The 25,658-nt window shown below is 37.6% G+C and overlaps 1 protein-coding gene across 3 annotated transcripts in view; it reads left to right on the forward strand.

Moving 5' to 3' along the window:
* CNOT6L (CCR4-NOT transcription complex subunit 6 like) overlaps positions 1–25,658 on the forward strand; it is a 100,229-nt gene that overhangs the window by 67,211 nt on the left and 7,360 nt on the right. For all 3 annotated transcript variants that reach the window (XM_079769650.1, XM_079769649.1, XM_079769651.1), the window contains exons 6-11: positions 2,758–2,826; positions 5,784–5,941; positions 8,205–8,359; positions 18,415–18,566; positions 24,115–24,342; positions 24,516–24,718. In XM_079769650.1, the coding sequence (XP_079625776.1) occupies positions 2,758–2,826; positions 5,784–5,941; positions 8,205–8,359; positions 18,415–18,566; positions 24,115–24,342; positions 24,516–24,718 (965 nt within the window). The remainder of the gene's footprint in view (positions 1–2,757; positions 2,827–5,783; positions 5,942–8,204; positions 8,360–18,414; positions 18,567–24,114; positions 24,343–24,515; positions 24,719–25,658) is intronic.

Genomic DNA, 25,658 nt, shown 5'->3' on the forward strand with positions numbered 1-25,658 from the left:
AAAAAAAATGTTAAAATTCCTGTTAAGACTAGAATTTTCTTTTACCACTATCTTTAATTCTATTTCTATCCATGTAAATCAGGGGTGGGGAACGTCCAGCTGCAGGCCATATAAGGCCCGAGGAATCATTTGTTCTGGCCCTCCCAATGTATTAGGAATGAATTAAATGTTTGACTAAATATAGCAGGCTAATTTTTAAGTTGATAATTTTGTATGGCCCGTGAATGATGTTATAAATATCCAGATGGCCCTTGGCAGAAAAAAGGTTACCTACCACTTATGTAAATAAACATACTTCTAAGTTGAATGTGTATTCTTGTAGACATTAACATCCAAAAATTATACCAGTAGAAATTTTATAGTATTACTCTTTAAGTATGCTTTAAAAACTTTTTCTAATAAATTAAATCATATCTTATTATATTTTTCTCCTTTTTTTGTACTCAACAGTATTTTTAAAAGTATATATCTTTATTGATTTCAGAGAGGAGAGGGAGAGAAAGAATCATTGATCAGCTGGTTCTTGCACGCCCCCTTCAGGGGACCAAGCCTGCAACCTGGGCATGTGCCCTGGCTAGGAATCTGTGACCTCCTCATTCATAGCACTGAGTTACACCAGCCAGGCTCACCAGTATTTTTATATATCTTTTCACTTTAGTATACATGTATCTAATCATTTTTTTTCTTTAAATGAACTCAAGCAGCTTTGATTTTTATGGGTATTAGCCACTTACCATTGTTTGAGATATTATAAACAATGGTGTAATGAATATCTACTTGAACACTGCTTTAAGCAGATAGGACTGATCCCAGGAAATAGAATTTTTTGTCACAGGGACATGGATGTTTTAAATTTTAAAACATGATTCACTTAATCCTCCCAGATAGCTATACCAGTTTTTATTCCTATTAGTTGTACATGTAATTATATGTTTCACCATATATCATCACCCATGGATATTAGTAAAATTAAGTTTGTTTGTTTTTAACCTGGATAAAAACATGCTATATTATCTTTTTCTGCTTTCTAATTACTGGAGATACAGTCTTTCCCTGTGTTTTTAGATCTTCGGATATTTTTAGTGAATACTATGCATTTTACTTACAGTGATGTAGTAGTTAAGTATATTATTTTAAGATTTGGGAAGCACCAAAATGTTGACACCACCTTGTTTTATTTTGAGAATTTTCTTGATTTATACATTTTTAACCACTTGCTAAGGATCCCAATAGCTAGAAATTGTCATGTGTACCTTCAGTGTATTTGTATATTGGGCTTTCGTTTTTGAGATAGTTGCCATGATTTTGACATAGCACTCCTAGCAGGCATGATTATTTTTCACATTTCAGTGTGTTGAACTAGCTGAACGGTTTGCTTGTCCTATATAATAATAAAAGCATAGTATGCAAATTGTCCCCTCTACCAGGAGTTCTTCCAGGAGTTCGACCAAGGGGTGGGGTTGGTTGGGGGAAGTAAGGGAGGCCCTGGCCGGAGGCAACGGCAGGTGGCCCGGGGAAGGGAGGGAGGCCCCACTAGGGACCCTACCAGTGCACGAATTTCGTGCACTGGGCCTCTAGTCATAATAACATTCATCCCTTTCCTGGCACTTATAGAATATACAAAGTAATGTTCATTCCATTTTTTTGAAAAGTATAGATGCTAAAACAGGCATCTTTTAGATAAACTTTTGACACAAGAAATGGTTAGTAAACTGACATTTTTTAAGGTCTTTGGTATTTGCATAAATATTTTTGTGGCTGGATGAAGATGGTGTATTTTTGTTTTAGAAGAATACATTTCTCAGCCACTAAATACCCTGCGCAAATAACTTGCATCAATTTGTTGTGTAATTGAAAATGTTTTTAAAAAGAAGAGGAAAGGGGGGGGTAGTTAAATCTTAGTGCCAAGCTGGTGTGGCTCACTGGTTGAGCATCGACCTATGAACCAAGTGGTTATGGTTCAATTCCCCATCAGGGCACATCCCTGGGTTGCGGGCTCGATCCCTGTTGAGGGGCATGCAAGAGGCAGCTGGTCAATGATTCTCTCTCATCATTATGTTTCTGTCTCTCCCTCTCCCTTATTCTCTGAAATCAATAAGAATTTTTTTTTTTTTTAAAGAAAAGATTTTAACTTAGTGAATTTTCTTTCATCTGATTGTTGGGTAGTATTTAGTTCCATGGTATTGATAACTATATCTGAGCAATTTATGTTTAACCAATGCCTTTCTTTTTTCTGTACAACCTAGTTCTAATCTCTTGCTTTGCATAGACATTATGAAAGAAAGATTTAAATTAGGAAATGAAAACCCCATTAGAAAATGTATTAATTTTTATTATACATTCATATCTGTGTTTTTTCTATTTTAAAGAGATTTGAGTATTTTAGTTCATTAATATGTTGGAACTCTACATAGCTTTGATTTCCCTGCAGAGAACAAGGCTGAGTCAATCTGTAATTAAGACATAAGAACCTGGTTAAAGTTTTAAATAGGTGTACTTTTCATAAATACTATGTAAGTGGAAGTGCCAGTGAGTTTCCTAATATTCTTTTTTGTATATTAGTTATGTGTTTTCTGCATAGCTCGTTTTAAACTTCCTTTGGCTTCTAAAGTTTTACTATATTTCAGTATGTTTTTAAGTAGGCTTTTGGTTCATTATAGCTGAAGAGAAGAAAAGTTGATTTGACATTATAACGTAAATGATACTGATTTTAGGAACATATGAAATTAACTTACGTTAATTTTTTTTTCTTTTCAGTTCATCCAGAGCAGCTTCCTCCGAGGCCATGGATTACATTAAAAGAACGAGACCAAATTCTGCCATCAGGTAAATGGTTTTTATTCTTCCTTGACTTTTTCCAGAAATACTTGAAATGCCATTGGGCAGTATGACAAAATGATCAAGCCTTCATTTTATACTAGGTGAGTATAAAAATACTGATGGATAGACTTAAAAATCCACACTAAAGCTTATGTACAAGAAACTTTCTTTCACAATGATGTAACTTTTAGTTTTAAAGTGATTCCTTGTACTACAGCCTTCAATTGGCATCTTCACAGCATATTGGGAGATGTAAGAAAAATGAGTAATAATGAATTTCTTCTGAAAAATTTAAACCTACTTAGGTACTTAATCTTTCTTGAACAGGTAGACTGATAACAGTTGTGAAAGAATAATTTAGATTGAATTTATTTTTGCTATATTAGAAACAAAATATGATATGAGGCCTGTGGTGTAGAAATGGTATAGTGTGAGCATTTCAGCAATTTAAGAATATGGTTTAGCACTTTTTGTACTGCATTAGTGTAAAAAATATAAACCTTTGTATCTTTGTGGAGACAAATATTGATTTGACATTTTTATAGGGCTCTTTACTTCTTATTAGACATTTTATGAATGGCAATTATACTTAAAATAAGTTGTGAATTGATATTTCTCCTAATGCCTTCTTTTTAATCACAAGAATAGTGGTTTTTATGGTATCTAATTTCATTTTAAAATTAAATAAAAATTTTACTGTTTTAATCTGAAGATTAAAACAAGCACTGAATACTCATGCTTAAATAATTTTTAATAGGAAAATCATAGTTTATTGTGTACTTCTTAAGCCCTTCTGTTTGTGAGGGTTTTTTTTACGTTATTAAATAAGAGGATTCAGAAAAAAGTCATTTGCTTTGGTATTGGGAAATGTGGGCAGTATAACATCTTGCATTTTAATAACGCTGAGAAATATTATCATATACAATTCATTTCTGTCTTCCGGAAGTAATAATGTTGAAACCAGCACAGTCTAGAGCCACAGTATCAGCCTGTCCCAAGAGGCATTGTGTCAGTATTATCACGAATAACATTTCTATTATCAGGATACACATTGATGGTTTGAAAAAAAGAATACCTAAGGTTTTCTACAAACCTTAAGTTAGGCAGATTTATTTTATGTTTAGCCTCCCCTAATGTGCAATTAATTTGTTCCTTTCTGGTATTAAAAACACCATTTTCTAGTTATTCAAAGCAATCCTTTTTCGAGTATGAGTGAATATAATCTTCAAGAAAACATTTTCTAATATTGCATACCTACATTTCCATTAGAAAAAGGACAACAGAAAGAAGTTTTTACTAGTTGTTGAACTCTCAGAGTAATGTGTGTTTTTGGGCTTTTCTTATTGAAAACTGGTATGGATTTTTTTATTTATTTTTTGAGATGTATGCTTCCCTGAGTAGAATCTGAGTGCTAAAAAAGATATTAAAAATGCCTTTTACTTTTGGTGCATAGGGAGATGTGTATAATAACGAATGATGTTTAAGTGTGATTTATAGCCAAAAAAATTATAAACATTAAACTATCGTAAGAATAATTACCAAATAGTGAAAAAGGTAGCAGTATATAAAATTGCCACCAATTGAGATCCCCAGGGGAGCATTGAATTAAGTTTCTCTTAATTCTTTCACCATCATTTGAATCTGAACCAATTTCAATCAAGTGTTCCTTTATTACTTGGGTTTCTCACCTTTTATTTAAATACTAGAGGCAGGTGCACAAAATTCATGCACTCCGGGGCGGGGGCGTCCCTCAGCCTGGCCTGTGCCCTCTCGCCTGTGTCCGGGATCCCTTGGGGGATGTCCGCTGAGGTGTCCTTAGCTCTGCTGTGGAGCCTCTCCCACCACCCTGCTGCGCTCATCAGCCAAGAGCCCGGCTTTTGGCTGAGTGGCGCTCCCCCTGGGGGAGTGCACTGACCACCACCGGGCAGCTCCTGCATTGAGTGTCTGCCCCCTGGTGGTCAGTGCACATCATAGTGACCAGTCATTCTGCTGTTCGGTCAATTTGCATATTAGCCTTTTATTATATAGGATGTGATTCTCAACCGTGTCTGCCCATTCTAATCACCTGGGATACTTTTTATAAATATAAATACCCTGACCCTAATAAACAGACTTAATTTGTTTGGAGTAGGGCCATGGGCATCAGCTATTTGTTTGTTTTTAAAGCTCTTCAGACTGATTCTAATGGGCAGCTAGGATAGAGAATTACTGGTAAAAATCAGGGCTTTTCAAACTGTGCATGTCATATGAAGCACCTGAACATTTTGTTAAATTGCAGGTTCTGATTCAATAGGTTTTCGTGGAACTAAAGATTCTGCATTTCTAAGGTAGCTGATGCCTTTTCCTTAGAGCACACTTTTGAGTTTCTAATTTCATTATAAAAACCATGTTCCCTCAACTATTAGTTTTCTCGCAGTCCTTTCTTTCATAGTTCAAGGGCATTCTAAAATGAGAATTTAATTTCAGCAGTGAACATTTCACTTGGCAAAAAGGATTCTCTTATAACTAAACTTTGTTAGTGCATATTCTTCTGGCTCAGAGCAGTAAGAGGTCCACTGAAGTATTAAGTATGGATATTTTATAAAAATTAATGAAATTAGAGCCTTTTAATGAGAACAAAACTAAAATTTACCTTTGTTTCATTTATATAGAGAAGCTTTACTCAACAAATTATGTGCAAAAATCATTCTTATTTAAAATTTTAATTTGTATTAAAATAAATTTTCTAAAAATTTCAAATATGAACTGTTATTCTAATTCTAGTAAAGTTGCTTTGGTGTGATGGACTAAAGTGAAGCTTTAGTAGATACCATTTAATGTGTTCTTGCCCAAGGCATTTCATAATGATGATATTTTGAGTATGTTTGTGTGCCCTGTGTGCTTGTGCACATGATAACTACTTTAGAAAAAGTTGCCTAATTTTCTCCCTTTTGTCTATTGTTTTTTTCTCTCTCACTTCTTAGCATCATTCACGGTTATGTGTTACAATGTGTTATGTGATAAATACGCCACCCGGCAGCTATATGGCTATTGCCCATCCTGGGCATTAAACTGGGAATACAGGAAAAAGGGAATTATGGAAGAAATTGTTAACTGTGACGCAGATATCATTAGTCTTCAGGTAACACAATAGAAATTGAATTGTCTTTAAGTTAAAGGTGAACTTAAAAATGAAAGATCTTACTTCTGGGAGAGATCCTGTTTTCAGAGCAAAACTCAAAGGGAATTGTTTTCTGTCCTTAAAGAAAATGGACAATTTTAAAAAGAACCTAAGACATTTCCACAGTGAAACTATTTTGCTAAATACAGCCATCCATTTATACTTATTTACTATCTTAAGTGAAAATTATCTCTTGCATTATTCATGTTAACAATCATCTCATCCATAAATTATTGGTATTGCCAAAAGAGAAAACTGCAGAAGATTGTCTTTTAGGAATATAAAGTCGACTTTTAATTTTAAAAGAAAATTGCTTGCCTACTATTGTTCCTTGATAATAAACATTTTAAACATTTAAAAATATTGTATTATAGCCCTGGTTGGTGTTGCTAAGTGGTTAGAGCATTGGCCTGAGGACCAAGGGGGGCGTGGGTTTGATTCCTGGTCAAGGGTACATACTTGGGTTGCAGGATCCCTGTCCCCGTGGGGGCACAAGAGGGAGGCAACCGACCAGTGTGCTCTCTCACATCAAAGTTTCTCTCACTCTCTCTCCCCCTCCCTCCTTCCCTTCCACTCTCTCTAAAAATCAATGGAAAAAAATATTTTACCATCAATCATGCAATTTTGTCTTATTTTAAACACAACCTCTGAAATTTAGATTCTTCTGATTTGTAACACTTCAGTATAATAAATTTAACTGGAGAAGCACCTTTCCATTGAAATATACATTTTATTGCCTTTTTTTCAATACTTAGCTAATGAATAGCCAAGAAAGTTTTTAGGTAGATTTCAGTAAAAACTTTTTTAGCAGCTTTCAAAGCATACTAAGTACTTTAAAGGTGTCTTAAAATGTTAAATATTATAGTTTCACACCTTCTTTTCAGGATAGCCTGAGAAGAAATTATTATGTTGTCCATGGTTTATCTTCCTGGGGAATAATAAGAAATAAATACCTTCAAAAATTACATTTTCGTCACTGAGAACTGACACAGATTTGGGGGGAGGAGGAGGCAAACAGAATCAGTCTTATTATTATTATTACATAATTGTCTCCATTTTGTATATGTAGTAAAAATAGCCTCACACTCTTCTATGTAAAGTTTAGTTTGAAGGATAAAAATACCATAATAAAAAGTTTTCATACCAGTGGCACCCTAATAAATTTAATTTAAAAATGTTTTAAAGCAAGAAATGTTATAGTATCAGAAACAAAAATTTAAAAAATTAAAACCATTATTCTGAAGTCTGCTCTGGGGAGTAGACATGGCTGAATATGTTAATAAGAATTAATTTTTCAAATGTAGGTCATACACAACTATATGCCAAAACACTTCTTTTTTAAAAAGTAATACTACTTTATAAAGTGTTAATTCTAGAGAAGTTGAAAATGTTGAAAAAATATAAAGAATGCTGGAAGAAAACATGTAATCTCATATCCCAAAGATAGTTGCTGTGTTAAAACTTCTGAAGTGTTTCTTGTATACATTTTTAATTCACTTATTTATTTATTTGTATATATATATTTTAAAAAGTTGATTTCACACTTATTGACATATTTTCTTTATTTATTGCTCTTAATGCACTTTATATTACTACAATTCTTCAGAATTATTTACATGAATATATATTGATTAATCATTTTCCCTACTGTTGGACATTTAGGCATGTTATAAAATTATGTTGTTATGAGCATTATCATTCATAAATCATTATCTTCAGACTTGATTTTTTCATTTGGAAGGATTTGTTCAAAACATTTTGTGGATAAAAAATAAAATAATTTAACCCAACAATTACTAAATTAACAGAGACCATTAGAATCAGGTACCAAAAAATTTCTTAAAGAACAATTTTTGTTGATAGATCTTAAACTTCTTACTCTCAGGTATTCATGCTTTTCACCACAGTTGAGAAAGCTTTAAAAAAAGTTTTTAAAATTACTTTTTTATATATAAAATTTATTCTTTCCTACCACTTAATCTATGATATGATCAACTTTCTTTGTTTAATTACCAGTTGTGAGGAAGTGAAAAATAGTGGGATGAACTCTGTATTGGGAGTCAAGAGGCTTGGGACCTACTAGCTGTGTGAGCATGAGAAAATAGATAATATTTGTTATGTGAATTATTTTAACTTAGTCACATCTTACTCATAATGCTGAACATTTTTATACCTTTATCAGAGTTTTCCTGTCATGTCGATGATAACTTTTCTTTCATCTCAGGAAGTGGAAACAGAGCAATACTTCACTCTCTTTCTGCCCGCACTGAAGGAGCGTGGATATGATGGGTTTTTTTCTCCAAAGTCACGTGCCAAAATCATGTCTGAGCAGGAGAGAAAGCATGTGGACGGTTGTGCAGTATTCTTCAAAACAGAAAAGTGAGTTAAGAAAAGAAAGCATAATAGTGTAAACTTACTCCTTTAATTACTGCACATTTGAAATTGTTTTTGGTTTGACCCTATAAAATAAATAAAAAGCTAGAAAGCAAGTGATATAAAAATTAAATTTTAAGTAAATTCATATACTTGAATATAGTGTTATAATCATGTTTCCAATTATATTTTCATCAAATAAAATATTAGTTTTGGTGTGAAAAAAGTAATTAGTAGCTTTTAAGATTAGAAATAAGTTTTTATTTCCTTCTGTGATTTTTAAAAAAATATTTGGCCTTTTTCAGAATCATTCATTTTATGAACTTTTCATCATTTTTTTTTCAGTTAACATTTCATACATTTATTTAATCAGTTATTCACTAGATGATTACTGAAAATTTGTTTTGTGACAAGTATTGTGGTAGTCATAAATAGACAGTTACTAAGCACACTCAGAGCTCTACTCTAGTAGGAAAAGGTAAGCATGTAAGAAAATCACAATAGCTCCGGCCGGTTTGGCTCAGTGGATAGAGCGTCAGCCTGGGACTGAAGGGTCCCGGGTTTGATTCTGGTCAAGGGCATGTACCTCGGTTGTAGGCTCCTCCCCAGCCCAGGCTTTGGTTGGAGCTCATGCTGGAGGCAACCGATTGATGTGTTTCTCTCACATTGATGTTTCTCTCTGTCTTTCCCTCTCTCTTCCACTCTCTAAAAATATGAACGGAAAAAATACCTTCAGGTAGGGATTAACAAAAAAAATTTACAATAACATTAAAAAAAGAAAATCACAATATATATATATATATATATATATACGGCAGAAAAAATATGCATTAAGATAAGGCAAGGCAGAAGCACAGAGCTTATGGAGGTGGGGAGTTAAAGAATTAATTAGGACAGGATAGTGGAAAGTAGTCATTATCGGACATAAAGAAAATATCACTTAGTTTTTTTTTGGGGGGGGGGCTGTTAATATAGCTGGTTACTGTACAGTCATAATGAGAATATTATGAGTCTGCTTATTAAAATACATAAATGATCTTGTAGAAGCCTCTGTGCTTTAATATTCTTGAGTTTAATCTGGAAAACCGTATTCATGCTTACTTCAGAGGTAGTTAAAATAATTAAATGAGGTAATGAATGGGTAGGTCCTTTGAAACTATTAAGTGTCCTGGACATATTTTTATTATATTTTTCTGTTTCTGTAGTCCTTTGTAATATTAGTATTTCTCTATTACTGGGTTTATTATGTTGTGTGCATTTGATTTAGAATTGTATTTCCTACTTGAGGGTGAGGAGCTGCAACATGATCAGAAGGTGTCTCTTGAGTGTTGGCTGAGTAACTATATGGTTAGAGGCAGATTCTTTGGTTATCATCATGAGGAAAAGAGAATATTTTTGCCTCATAAAGGCTGCCAATTTTAAAGTGGAAAATTAGAAATGACCATCAATAGAAGACTGAAATATGTGAAGTCTGATAGAGATTGAATCTCATGGATAATAATTTGGGTTTGCTATATTAGAGAATCTACTTATTAAAGAATAAGTATTTACATGCTTATGACTATATTCCTGTTTAATACCTATTATAACAAAGTTGGTTAAATGTTTTTTTATTAATGTAGGCATATTACCAGAATGTTATTTTAAGTAAATGAATTAAGTGAATTTGAAAGATATTTGGCCTACTTTTCATTAATTTGAACCTACTTTCCTATCTTTTCTGTGAATTTTTAATAGAGGTATTCTCATTTTAGTTAAAAATTAGTACACAGCCCTATAATATTTGAGGTCAGAATATATGAAATTCTTTTAGGTGATTTATTTATTTATAATATGTTTATTGATTTTTAGAGAGAGAGGAAGGGAGAGGAATAGAGAGATAGAAACATTGATGAGTGAGAAATACCTTCAATTGGCTGCCTCCTGCATACCCCTTAACTGGGGATTGAGCCCACAACCTAGGCATGTGCCCTGACCGGGAATCAAACCAGTGACCTCTTTGTTCATGGGTCAAGACTCAACCACTGATCCACACCAGCCAGGCTAGGTGATTATTTTAAAATAAATTTTAGAATAACCACAGTAATTACTTTTATAATGTTTACATTTCAGGCCTTTTATTAATATGGATTATCTTATTTAATTTTAAATAAACCCTCAGAGGTAGGAATAGAGGTAGTTCCCCATTTAAAAATTTTTTTCTTTATTGATTAAGGTATTACATATGTGATACAGAGAAGCATCGATCAGACTGTCAAACCTCAGAGGGAAGGTAGGGGAGGGTGGGGGTAAGGAGGAGAGATCAACCAAAGGACTTGTATGCATGCATATAAGCCTAACCAATGGACACAGACAACAGGGGGGTGAGGGCATGAGTGTGGGGGTTGAGAGGGTAATGGAGGGGATAATGTTGTTTGGTAGTTCCCCATTTTTAAAAAGTTATGAGGTACCATCTCACACCTGTCAGAATGGTTATCATCAACAAACGACAAGTGCTGGCGAAGATGTAGAGAAAAAGGAACCCTCAATGCACTGCTGGTGGGAATGCAGACTGGTGCATCCACTGTGCAAAACAGTATGGAGTTTCCTCAAAAAATTAAAAATGAACTCCCATTTGACCCAGTAATCCCACTTCTAGGAATATATCCCAAGAAATCAGAAACACCAATCAGAAAAGATATATGCACCCCTATGTTCATAGCAGCACGGTTTACAACAGCTAAGATTTGGAAACAGCCTAAGTGCCCATCAGCAGATGAGTGTATTAAAGAACTGTGGTACATCTACACAATGAAATACTACACTGTTGTAAAAAAGAAGGAACTTTTACCATTTGCAACAGTATGGGTGGACCTGGAGAGCATTATGCTGAGCAAAACAAGCCAGTCAGAGAAAGATAAATATCACACCATCTCACTCATTTGCGGAATATAATGAACAACCTAAACTGTTGAACAAAAATAGAGCCAGAGTCATAGAAGCATCGAACAGATTGTCCAACCTCAGAGGGAAGGCAGGGGAGGTGGGTGGTATGCATGCATATGAGCATAGCCAATGGACACAGACAGTAGGGGGGTGAGGGCATGTGCTAGGGGGTGGGGAGCGTCCAGGGAGAGGTCAACAGGGAGAAAAAGGAGACTTATGTAATACTTTAAAGAATAAAAAAATTTTTTTTGCAAGTTTATCTTTATTAAAAAGTTTTACAGATGCGCTCCTCTTTTCCCCCATTGATCTGCTCCTCCCCTCCCCAGGCCCTCACCACCCTATTTTCTGTGTCCATGGCTTATACATATAAATAATTTGGTTGATCTCTTTCTGCTCCTCCCACCTTCCCTCTGACATTTGTCAATCTGTTGCAATCTTCCATGTCTCTGGATCTATTTTGTTTGTCAGTTTATTTTGTTTACTCAATTCTACATATGAGGGAGATAATGTGATACTTGTCTTTCTCTGACTGGCTTACTTAGCTTAGCATATTACTCTCCAGGTCCCTCCATGCTGTCTCAAAGGGTTAAGAGATCCTTCTTTTTTACTGCTGCAGAGTATTCCAGTGTATAAATGTACCACAGCTTTTTTATCCAGACGTCTACTGATTGGTACTTGGGCTGTTTCTGGACCTTAGCTATTATAAATAACACTTAATATGAACATAGGGGTGCATATATTCTTTCTGAATGGTATTTCCTCATTTTTATAGATGAGGAAAACAAGGCACTGAAAGTAGTCTGGCTTCATAGTCAGTGCTATTAATCACCATACTAAATGGAATCTTTAGGCTTCTTATATGAGCTTCGGATATTACTTGTACTTTGTAGACAGTTATTTCAATTGGAAAAATAGCCTTGAATTTGATATTTGTTACTTACACTCCTACACACATTTACTTGAAACACCATAGTATATTTAAAAAGTACTGATAACATTGAGATATCTAATATCAAGCTCTTTTATTTTCTATTTCTTTCTGAAGGAAGATAATACAGAGGATTTTTATCATTCCCTTCATGGTTTTGAGAGAAAAATTTTAAATGCCTTGGTAATTTAATAGTACTATAGGTAGTTAAGATTTTGAACTAACAATTATAGCTGCTATTTAGGAAACTTGGAAACAACTAAGTATTTGAAAATTGATGCTAGAATTTTTAAAAATACTGTGAATTTAGTTGAGAGATGAAATAAATAAGAAACACTAAGATGCATTATTTGGATTTCTTTCCTTCCTCAACTCTTTTTGCCTACATAGTAACATAAATCCAGCAACAGATAAAGACTAGGGGTATGATACATTATTACATTCTACCTCTTTTAAACAGTACCAAATACTTGTTGATGTCAAATTAGCTAAAACTATATTATTTGAAATTCAATACAAAGTGTGCTACCTTGCCTTTATTCTATTCTTTGGATTGGAGAGAGAATACTGTGCAAAGAAAAGACAATTTTGAAGCCAGGTCATTCTCTTATATGTGTGATCTTGAATGATTCCCTTACCCTTTCTGGGCTTATTTCCTCATTTGTATGTGTGTGTGTGTGTGTGTGTGTGTGTGTGTGTGTGTGTGTAGTCATTCAACAAATATTTAATTATTTATTTTTATTGTCTAAAGTTTTACATATGTCTCCTTTTCCTCCAATTAACACCCCCCCTCCAGCCCAGCCATTTCCAACCCGGGCAAGCCCCCACTGCCCAAGTGTCTGTGTCCATTGGTTATGCTAATATGCATGCATACAAGTCCTTTGGTTGCTCTCTAACCCCCCTCATTTGTATATTAACTTGTAAGATAATTTCTTATATAGTTAACAAATCTAATCGTCAGAAATGAGCTGTAGAGGGGTTTTCTCACTGTACTCGTTCTCAAAGTCTCATTCTTCTAAAACCAGAGTACCTGATAATTCCTAATCTTCACTGATGACAGTTTTCCCCCCTTCTTTAAAAACAGTGGTACAGAGTCGGTAACAATAAATAGAAACTATAATAATTACTATTTTAGCAAAGTACTAGAAGAAAAAGCTCATCCTTTGTGATGACAGGGTAGGAATATAGCCTAGCGAAAGCTAGGGCACAGATTAACAATATTCAGGGAATTAGAATACAATAAAATATTCCTTTAATCATATTCATTCTAGTTTAATCTTTGGGGATTCAGAAGTTAAAGATTTGGTAGTACTTATCGGTCATTATTATAAACATGTTTTTTTTGGTAAATGCATAGAGATACCAGAAAATAAGTTTGGATTGATAGCATGCTTTTGCTTTGTCCTTTACCTCAATAAGTATCATCTTCAGTCTAAAGTGTTTTATAACGTGTGTGTGTGCGCGTGCGCGTGTGTGTCTATACACACATATGTATGTATTTGTGTGTATGTATATGTATAGAGACACTGTTATTGTAGATTAGATACCTGGTGCACGAATTTGTGCAGGGGTGGGGTCCCTCAGCCTGGCTAGTGATTGAAGCCTATCAGGGGCTGGCTGGCAGGCTGGGGGGAGGAATCACGGGAGGTTGGCTTTGGGAGCTCACTGACCACCAGGGGACAGCTCCTGTGTTGAGCATCTGCCCCCTGGTGGTGAGTGCGCATCATAACAACTGGTCGGCTGGTCATTCCGGTCGTTCGGTCTTAACAGTCGCTTAGGCTTTTATATCTTTTATCTATATTATAAAAGGCCCGTGGCTGTAACGCCGTAACACCATAATGACCGGTCACCAGGAGGTGCATTGAGCACCTCTCGGTCCCTCCCCCCTGGCCCGCGAGCAACAGCCCTTGCAGCAGGCGGAGGGCAGGGCAGCAAGCTACAAGCGGCAGAGGGCTACGAGCGATGGAGAGCTATGAGCAGCCAAGGGCGGGGCGCGAGCCACCAGAGGCGGAGAGCTACGAGTGGCAGAGGGCGGGGCAGCGAGCTACGAGCGCTGGAGAGCTACGAGCAGCGATGGGCGCAGGGGCCAGTTGAGGCAAGTGGAAGTGAGCTACACTGGGCCTCTAGTATATATGTAAAAAGCTAATATGCAAAGTATCCCCTCGGGAATTCGACCGGGAGACCAGGAGTTTGATTGCTCGTTCACTTGCTATGACTGTGCTGACCACCAGGGGGCAGCATGGAACAAAGGAAGGCCCTGGCTGGCAGCCAGAAGGCCCCAATCGGCCCTAATCACCGGCCAGGACTAGGGACCCTACCCATGCACGAATTTTGTGCACTGGGCCTCTGGTATATAGATAAGTTTTGTCCTATAGATTTAACATTTAGTAGAAACAGAATCGTGCATCCAGATACTCAATTTGCAGAAATCCTAAGTAGATTTCTTACTGTCCCTGAGGTTAGCAGTCTGATCTGATCCTGCTTTGTTTAAAATCAAAGAGAGAGGGAAAGATGAGAACAGCAGTTTTAGGACACTGAAAAGGCAGTCTCTTCCAATAGGATTGGGAACTCCTCGGTCATGGTGCTTAGTCCTTGCTGTATTGCCTCTGCTTTCTAACTTGCTTCCAGTATCAGAGGTACCAAGTAAGGCCAGGTCTTTGCTTTTCCTTCCTACATCATTATAGGTAGTTTTGTGCTTGAAAAGAGGGCATTCAGAGGTTACAGTTATATCATCCCAAAATGATCTGTTGTGATGATTCCTGTCTCACTGGTTTCTCTGTTATTAATTTCCTTTGCTTTATGTGGTGGTTGAATTTAGAATTTGTCTATGTAATTTAAAAAAAAACAAATTGTGATTTCTGGTTTCTAATGTTAATTTTACCATTAACTTAATCTTGAACATAAAATTACTGCTTTGTACCACAGTTTTGTGACCTCTCCATTAGGGATAATACAGGATATCCCCCAAAATATGTATATACACTTTGGATAATTATTAACTCCAACTAGAGGCCCGGTGCATGAAATTCGTGCACGGAGGGGGGTTGTCCCTCAGCCCAGCCTGTACCCTCTCCAATCTGGGACCCCTCGAGGGATGTCCGACTGCCCGTTTAGGCCCGATCCCACTGGTGGGATCGGGCCTAAACGGGCAGTCGGACATCCCTCTCACAATCCAGGACTGCTGGCTCCCAACTGCTTGCCTGCCTGCCTTCCTGATTGCCCCTAACCGCTTCTGCCTGCCAGCCTGATCACCCCCTAACCACTCTGCTGCCAGCCTGTTTGCCCCCAACTTCCCTCCTCTGCCGGCCTGGTCACCCCTAACTGCCCTCTCCTGCAGGGTTGATCACCTCCAACTGCCCTCCCTTGCAGGCCGGGTGCCTCCCAACTGCCCTCTCCTACTGGCCATCTTGTGGTGGCCATCTTGTGTCCACATGGGGGCAGGATCTTTGAACACATGGGGGCAGCTATATTGTGTGTTGCAGTGATGATCAATCTGTATAGTACTCTTTTATTAGGATAGAAGCCTGGTACAGGGGTGGGGGCCAGCTGGTTTGCCCTGAAGGGCGTCCTGGATCAGGTGGGGGTTCCCTTGGGGTGTGGGGCGGCCTGAGTGAGGGGCCCGTGGTGGTTTGCAGGCCAGCCACGCCCCCTGGCAACCCAAGGGGAGGCCCTGGTATCTGGAATTTATTTTCCTTCTACAATTGAAACTTTGTAGCCTGGAGCGGAGCCAAGCCTGCTGCTCCCTCCGAGGCCGCCGGCAGCCATTTGTGTTGGGGTTATAATTGAAACTTTGTTGCCTTAAGCGGGTGGGCCAGGCCAGGGTGTGCAGAAAGCTTTGCTTCCCCTGTTGCCGGGGGCAACCCTGGCCTGCTCTCTCAAGCTCCATTCTGCCGCCATTTGTTTGAATTTGTTTACCTTCTATAATTGAAATTTTGTAGCTTGAGTGGAGGCTTAGGCCTGGCCAGGGCAGGCGGAAAGCTTGGCTTCCTCTGTTACCTAGGAAACCTTGCTCTCTGTGGCTGTAGCCATCTTGGTTTGGGTTAATTTGCATGCTCACTCTGATTGGATGGTGGGCGTGGCTTGTGGGTGTGTCGGAGGTATGGTCAATTTGCATATTTGTCTATTATTAGATAGGATGAGTTAAATCTGAAAAGAAAGAAACATCAATTGAGCTATCAGAAAAAAAGTGTGTTTACATTTTTGGGGGGACACCCTATTATAATGATTCCACCTAACTTTAGAGGTTTCTTTTTGGGCTAAAATGATCAAGAAAGTGAAAGTGCCTTCAGTGGTTAAGAGTTGTATAAATATAGGTAGTATGGTGTACATCCACTTATCTTCCCCATTTATCAGTCTCTAATCTTATCTTTTCTGGTACATTATTTTCTGGCACTCCATGATTAATTAAAGAACCCAAGAACACATTTTATAGCATTTTATAGTACTGAATATACAATAAAAACTTCTATTTGGTTTAGTTTTAAGAGTGCTGGGATATGACCCAGAAAGTGTCATGGTTAACTTTTGTTTGGTTAGCTTTTCTTGACTAAGTACTACATTGTTCCTTTTGGCTCTTATTGAATTCAGGGAGAGAATATTACTTGTCTTTTTTTCTTAATTATAGATGACATACAATATTATATTAGTTTCAGGTGTACAAGATAGTGATTCAATATTTGTATACTTGCAAAGTGATCACCACAGTAAGTGTAATAACAACCTGTCACCATACATAGTTATTACAATATTATTGACTATATTGCCTATGCTGTGCATTACATTCCTGTGACTTATAATTGGAAATTTGTACTTCTTATTTCCCTTTCCCTTTTCCACCCAACCCCCACATCTGTCCTCTCTGGCAATCATCAGTTTGTTCTCTGTGTCTATGAGTTTGTTTGGATTCCACATATAAGTGAAATTATACAGTATTATTTTGCTTGCTCATTGTTGGTGTTCACTGTCCTCTCTCCAGCATTAATTTAATCATATCACATCCCATAAAATTGCTTCTATATCACAAGATAGTAATATATTGAGTTATTTCTTCTGTTTGAAGGGCTGTTTTGGACATGTTCTTCTGATTTTAGAAACATTCAAACTAATAATTTTTCTCAAATCATAAAAGAATGGTGAGGTCTCTTTTGTTTGTTTTTTGTCATATTAATCTTCATTATATTTTCTCTTTCTTATATCCATTTGACCATCAGTGAAATAAGATTTTTTAAAGAGTAAATGTACAGAAGATTTCTTAGTAAAATACAATAGCCTTAGGCATAATACTTATAGTCTCTGTGTACTTGCTACAGAACAGGAATAATAAAATGAATTGAAATAAAGAGGCAAGTTTTAAGATTTTACATATTACCAAGATTTGATGAGTAGAAAGTAAGTATAAACCAGTATGTCTCATTTAAAAAAAAAAAACATCTAAAAGAAGGAATGGAGGAAGACTTCTATCTGTCACCTGTATGGAAATCTGTTAGACAGAAAATAGAAGCAGAGTGGACTACATTTGGTTGTGTGTACGGGGGAAAGTATTAAGTAGTATTGTTAAGGTAGTATATAGATAGATTATGGATAATTATTTCTTAGGCTATTGTAGACTCTGTTTCTCTGAACACTTCTATACATTAATTCCAGCTTTCTAGTAAAAGCCAGATGGAAAAATAGGCTTCTCCTTAGCTGAGATAAAGGTGTGTCAGTGCATCTTCTTGACAAATCTCTTGAAGTGCTAAGAATAAAACTGCAAAAAAAGGTTAGGTAGATTTTACTCTGTTCTTTCCTATTAACTTGCTGACTTAGTTAAGTTTCTGTTCACCTTTAAATACCAGAAAATTCCAATAGCAGCTTAAAGAAATGGGGGGAGGGTAATTTTCTCACACAAGAAGTCCAGAAATGGCAGTGCAGAACTGACTTAGCAGCTTCCCCATCTATAGTGATTGGGCTTTTGTGCTCCTGCTTCTCACCACATGGACAAAGGTATAAGGGGACAAAGGGATTAACATGCCATTACTAGGTGGTGCTTCCAAAAAAGTTTTTATGGTGAGTAATCAGACTTCTTACAGCTCATTGGCCAGACCTGTATTACATGGCCCCTTGCTGCTAGAAAATGATTAGGGAGACAGTGAATAGTGCCTGTATCTTGTGCTCTCTTACCATGGCAGTCCAAGTACATAATATAATAATAATGTATTGTACCTTGTAGATTTACATTGGTGCAAAAGCATACAGTGGAATTTAATCAAGTGGCAATGGCTAATTCAGATGGATCCGAAGCTATGCTGAACAGAGTGATGACAAAAGATAATATTGGTGTTGCTGTGGTATTAGAGGTCCACAAAGAATTATTTGGAGCAGGTGAGTACAGTTTAAAATATTCTTACTAAAAATAAACACCATCCCAAGTTTTTCTATCTCAGACAAGTGCAGAGAATCTTGCTATTTATTGCACAGTTATTTTCTTGTCTTTTGTGGAAAGTTGAGAGAGATTGGCAGGAAAATAGCACTAATTGTGTAAAGCACCATATATTTCTTAGGATATTAAGGTAATCTTTAAAAAGGAGAGTCTTTAATATGCCATTAATTCCAAAGGTTATTTGAAATAGGAAATGTTTTAGATAGGCTGAATTTGGATATTCTGAAGAGTTGGTTATCTTCTTATCATATTTTTACCTTCTTGAGAATAAAAGCTTTTGTCTTTAAGGTTAAGTACTTGACACATTTTCTCTAATTTCTTTGTTATCTCTCAGTTATTGTCAGGGTAAGGGCTGGATCTTTAATCAATCTGCTTCTTTTGTTTTGTATTTTAGATTTTTTTATAGCTTTTATTAAAGTCAGAAACTCATTTATGTACTTTGCATATCCAGACCTCCCTCTCCCCCTGCTTTCTACTGACGGCCTTTGAGCATTTCATTGTTTATTTAATTATACTTTAGGCAAGAGTAAGAAGAATCTATAAGAACACATCAGGGCTTTTATTTATATACTAGAGGCCTGGTGCACAAAATTCATGTATGGGGGTGGGGGCAGGTGTGTGTGTGTGTGTGTGTGTGTGTGTGTGTGTGTGTGTCCCTCAGCCCAGCCTGCACCCTCTCCAATCTGGGATCCCTCTCACAATCCAGGACTGCTGGCTCCCAACCGCTTGCCTGCCTGCCTGCCTGCCTGCCTGATTGCCCCTAACTGCTTCTGCCTGCCAGTCTGATCACCCCCTAACCACTCCCCTGCCAGCCTGATCGATGCCTAACTGCTCCCCTGCTGGCCCGATTTCCCCTAACTGCCCTCCCCTGCCAGCCTGGTCACCCCCAACTGCCCTCCCTTGCAGGCCTGGTCCCTCCCAACTGCCCTCCCCTGCTGGCCTGATCGCCTACAACTGCCCTCCCCTGCTGGCCATCTTGTGGTGGCCATCTTGTGTCCACATGGGGGTGGCATCTTTGACCACATGGGGGTAGCCATCTTGTGTGTTGGAGTGATGGTCAATTTGCATATTACCTCTTTATTATATAGGAGGATTTTTTGTACTTGCTAACTGTAGAAGAAAATATTTTTGTCTTGAGTGTTATTTGAATTATTCAGACCATGCATATCTGTCAGACCTTTTTTTTTTTTTTGCCATTACTCAGTTTATCCATCATCAAAGATAATCAGTCTTTGTTAGGATATTTAAAATTTTCTTTTTTATCCTCTCCATTTTTACATACTTTTATATCCTATCTAGTCTCATTCTTCTCAGAGATTTGGTACATTTTTTTGGGGGGGGATGGGTAATGTGAAAATTTAATATCCTTTTGAGTTTTACTTTCAATTTAACCATAAATTATACAGTGGACAGTTTCACATTCTGATCTGTGTCACTCTTGTACTCCTAGAAGAAGAGTTTAATATTATAGAAGGTGCTTATGACCCCTTTGAAGGGGCAAGTTTTTAATATTTAATATAGTGAATATTTATTTCATCTATAGCCAAAAGTGACACTTTATAAGTTCTAGGAAAAGAAGAGAGCTTAGAGAACTTCAGCTGCAAGCTTTATCCTATGATCAAATTGCTTTAAAAATGACAACAGTCAAACCTCGGTTCTCTAATGTCTCCCATCTAGAATAGTTAGGTTCTCAACCAAGTTTTTCATGGAAAAAATGTCTCAGTTGTCAAACAAACCATGGTTCTCCATTGGATAACCCTTTCATGGTGATACCTGTATGACCAGTCATGGGTCTCTCAGGTGACAAAGGAGAGAATGCATGAGTATGAATCAGTTTACCACTAAACCTCACGTTTTTAATATCTCAGGAAATTGTACTGTGAATATTTTCATGATTTTTTGCTTTTGTTGCTGCTTATTATTACTAAACTAGAAGCCCGGTGCACGAAATTCGTGCACGGCGGGGAGTTGTCCCTCAGCCCAGCCTGTACCCTCTCCAATCTGGGACTCCTGGAGGGATGTCCAACTGCCCGTTTAGGCCCGATCCTGGTGGGATCGGGCCTAAACGGGCAGTCGGACATCCCTCTCACAATCAAGGACTGCTGCCTCCCAACTGCTTGCCTGCCTGCATTCCTGATTGCCCTTAACCGCTTCTGCCTGCCAGCCTGATCACCCCCTAACCACTCCGCTGCCAGCCTGGTTGATGCTTAACTGCTCCCCTGCCAGCCTGTTTGCCCCCAACTTCCCTCCTCTGCCAGCCTGGTCACCCCTAACTGCCCTCTCCTGCAGGGTTGATCACCTCCAACTGCCCTCCCTTGCAAGCCTGGTCCCTCTCAACTGCCCTCCCTTGCAGGCCTGGTCCCTCACAACTGCCCTCCCTTGCAGGCCGGGTGCCTCCCAACTGCCCTCCCCTGCTGGCCATCTTGTAGTGGCCATCTTGTGTCCACATGGGGGCAGGATCTTTGACCACATGGGGGCAGCTATATGGTGTGTTGCAGTGATGATCAATCTGCATATTACTCTTTTATTAGATAGGATAGAGGCCTGGTGCATGGGTGGGGGCCAGCTGGTTTGCCCTGAAGGGTGTCACAGATAAGGGTGGGGGTTCCCTTGGGGTGTGGGGTGGCCTGAGCGAGGGGCCTGTGGTGGTTTGCAGGCCGGCCACGCCCCCTGGCAACGCAAGCAGAGGCCCTGGTATCTGGAATTTATTTTCCTTCTACAATTGAAACTTTGTAGCCTGGAGCAGAGCCAAGCCTCCTGCATGCTCCACTGGCAGCCATTTCTGTGGCAGTTAATTCACCTTCTACAATTGAAACTTTGTAGCCTTAAGCGGGTGGGCCCGGCCAGGGTGTGGGGAAAGCTTTGCTTCCCTTGTTGCCGCCGGCAACCCTGGCCTGCTCTCTCAAGCTCCATTCTGCCGCCCTTTGTTTGAATTCGTTTACCTTCTATAATTGAAACTTTGTAGCTTGAGTGGAGGCTTAGGCCTGCAACGGCTATGGAAAGCTTGGCTTCCTCTGTTACCTGGGAAACCTTGCTCTCTGTGGCTGTAGCCATCTTGGATTGGGGTTAATTTGCATACTCGCCCTGATTGGCTGGTGGGCGTGGCTTGGCTGGTGGGTGTGGCTTATGTAGCGGAGTGATGGTTAATTTGCATATTGCCATTTTATTACAGAGGATATGTACAGTAAGTTCATGGTCATAAGAAGGTTAGTGATAGCAGCAAAGTGAAAAGGGATGTTGTGAGAACAATGATAGAGCTTCAAAAAGAAATAATTGCCAAGTATGATAGAGGTGTTCATTCGCGTGTCTAATCTGGCTACTGAGTCTGCAATGGCGAAATAGACGATTAGCACAATATTAAAACATAAAAAGGCCATCAAGAATGTTGATGTTGCTAATGGTGTGAAAGTGCCCAGAAAACAACCATCACAGGTAATTGGAAAAGGTTAAAACAGGGAGTCATTTAGGGGTCTGGAATGGACTAATTCAATTTACATTATTTCTAATGGGGAAAAATTCAGTTTTTTTAACAAATAATTTCTTGAACAGCCTTCCGGAATGAATTAAGTTCGAGAACCAAGGTTCCACTGTATTTCTGTCACATATAACACATACTTTAGTTACTTGTTTACACAACATCAAAGATAATTATAGCTTAGTAAGACGGAAGGAAACTTTACAAAAATAGTAGACATAGAAAGTTAGGTCTTTTCCTGCAGGGTGTGTTTTTTTTTCAATACAAAAATTGGAGAGACATTATTATAGAAATTTCAATGGAAACATTAATTTTATGTGTTCACTAATTTTCAAGCAGTATAAAAATATATAAAAGCCCCTTATTCATACTCTGTAGGAGTAATTCTTCATTTCTTTACACATCACTAACATGTAAGATATATGTATACAGTTTTATTTAAATTGCATCATACCATATATATTGAGCTTTATGCCTTACAGGTTAACTAAGTTTAATTTTCGCAATTTTTAATATATTATTCTGTCTGCCATTTTGATGAAAGTACTATGTTAATATTTTGACAAAATTAAAGAACAGACTTTTAAGGGAAAAAAGAACTTAAACAGATTTTCTAGTTGAATATCTTCATTGTCCAAGTAAAACTAAGCACCAAAAAGTAACTAGCCCAGGACTACACAAAATAATCCTATATAATAAAAGCCTAATATGCTAAGTGTCCGGTAATCCAGTCGGCCATTCAACCAATCAAAGTGTAATATGCTAATGATATGCTAAGGCTGCTCAACCGCTCACTATGATGTGCACTGACCACCAGGGGGCAGACAGTTGACCGGTCAACCAGTCGCTATGACGTGCACTGACCACTAGGAGGAAGATGCTCCAACCAGTAGGTGAGCCTGCTGTTGGGGTCTGGCCGATCAGGACTGAGCGAGACGGGCCGGACATGCCCTGGAGCCCTCCCGTGGTCCCCCCACCCCAGCTGGCCAACCTCCTGCATCCCTCCTCGGCCCCAATCGTGCACCAGTGGGGTCCCTCGGCCTGACCTGCGCCCTCTCGCAATTCAGGACCCCTCAGGGGATGTCAGAGAGACAGTTTTGGCCCCATCCCACAGGCCAAGCCAAGGGACTCCACTGGTGCATGAATTCGTGCACCGGGCCTCTAGTTAGTAATAAAGCTGGGTAGAAAACCCATGTCCAGACCTTGAGAGCACACTATTGATTTTAATTTTTAAAATTATCTTATTTGGGCATATGGTATGAATTTGTTTTGATAGAAAATTCACTTTCTCATTTTATTTTGTATAGGTTAATATAATGTTACTGCTTTTTTACTGCTGACCTATCACTGATATGCTCAAAAAAATGCAAGGTGAATAGCAAAAAGAAGTTAAGAATGCAAGGTGAATAGCAAAAAGAAATTAAGGTTTAGATAACTCAAATAACTGAAAACCTGCCTCACTAGGTTATATTGATATTTAAATGATAGAGATATTTAAAGTGCTTCTTTACACTAAGAAGTCAGCAAATCAAGGTATTATAATCAAATTTTGGTTAGTTATATCATGGTATAATTTCTAATTTAGGCATACAGAGCAGGAGTCAGCAAACATTCTGTAAAAGTCCAGATAGATAGTATTTTAGGTCCTGGGGGCCACATGTGGTCTCTAGCGCAGTCTTTAAAAAAAAAAAAAAATTTTTTTTTTTTTAGAACTCTTTTATAAAGTGAAAGCAGTCTTTGCTTATACAGGCTGTACAAAAACAGGTGGTGGGCCATATTTAGCCCATGAGCTGCAGTTTGTCAACCCTGATCTAGAAAAGTAATTCCTATGTTGAGATTACTAGAATCTCAGCACTTTAGCTTATGAGAACTACTTTATGAGATAAAGGGGAAGATATAAATTAATGGAAAAGAGTAAAGAAGTGGCTATGGATTTGGGGAGAGAACCATAAGATATTGCCTTTTTGATACATAAAGCATAACTTTATATTCCTTTTTCTAATGTTTAAATTTAGGTATGAAGCCTATTCATGCTGCAGACAAACAGCTGCTTATAGTGGCAAATGCCCACATGCATTGGGACCCAGAGTATTCTGATGTGAAACTCATCCAGACCATGATGTTTGTCTCAGAGGTTAAAAACATTCTGGAGAAAGCCTCTAGTAGGCCTGGCAGCCCAACAGCAGATCCTAATTCCATCCCGCTGGTGCTATGTGCAGATCTGAACTCATTGCCAGATTCAGGTATTCATAGCATCATTTCCTATTGCTTTCAGTTTTGCTTTTACTTCTACTTGAAAGGCCAGCTAGCTCTTAACTTTTGAGTAGAGAATTTCTCTTCTAAATTAGGGAGTGTATCAGTAAGAATCCTGTGGATGGGACATGGGGTAAATGATATTGTTTCTTTATTCTACTAGGTGTTGTGGAATATTTAAGCAACGGAGGAGTAGCTGACAACCATAAAGACTTCAAGGAACTAAGGTACAATGAGTGTCTTATGAACTTCAGCTGCAATGGAAAGAATGGAAGCTCAGAAGGGAGAATCACACATGGCTTCCAATTGAAGAGCGCCTATGAAAATAACTTGATGCCTTACACCAATTACACCTTTGATTTCAAAGTGAGTGGTTGCTCTGGGCTGCTGTAGAAGTTATTTTAAATATAAACATGACAAGAAAGGTTTATATTGTGCTTAATTGCATAATCTTCAGGAATTTTTAGATTCTCAGAATGTCTTGGCTGAGTATGCACCTAATGTAAAAGAGGTTTGTTAGGTTTTGTGATTGTTATTCTTGACTTGAGAATTCTTTTTAAATCCTTATTTGTTCAAATTTCAAATAACATTTGGTAACAGAAAAAACTACTAAAATGCTTATTATTTGCCAGGCACTGGAAGCACTTACGTTTATTAATATAGTTAAATTTCATCTGTTCATACCATCCCTAACTTTCAGTAATGACCCAAATAATATGCAATCTGATATAGCTAACTTCACCATGAGTGAATTTATATAGTATTCTCTCAAAATTTTATTAGTACTTTTCATTGATATCTTATTTATCTTTACATATTTAGGTTTCTTTAGGCAATGGTTGTACTTAGGATCTGTTTTACATCCATGTAGTCACACTAAAATATTCTCAGGCAGAGAGAATAGGAAAGATATTTCCATAGAGGGTCCATTGTGCAAGACCAGTTGTTCTTTAGAAAGATTGACTGTAGTGGTTTTCTATAGTAAATCCTTCTCCCTTCGCTAATTTTCTGATCACTCTGTCTGCCTATAGCTCCTTTATTTGTACTTCTGTTTAATTTTCCGGCATTTCAGGCATCTATCTTAAAATCTTATACTGTCCTGAAAAAAACACACAGATGTTAGAAAGTTGTTTGTTGTAAGAAGCCTAGCGGGAATTTAATAAAATACTAAAACAAATTTATGAAATGGGCACTTAAATCTCCAATAACCTTTTTCCATTTTCAGTGCTTATTACCCCTTTTTAAGAAACAAGTAGTAGGAAAACGAAAGGAAATTAAAGTACTGATGTTATTAGTCTGCTTTTGT

Source organism: Cnephaeus nilssonii (genome assembly GCF_951640355.1).
Source record: "Cnephaeus nilssonii genome assembly, chromosome: 1".
NCBI classification, from domain to species: Eukaryota; Metazoa; Chordata; class Mammalia; order Chiroptera; family Vespertilionidae; genus Cnephaeus; species Cnephaeus nilssonii.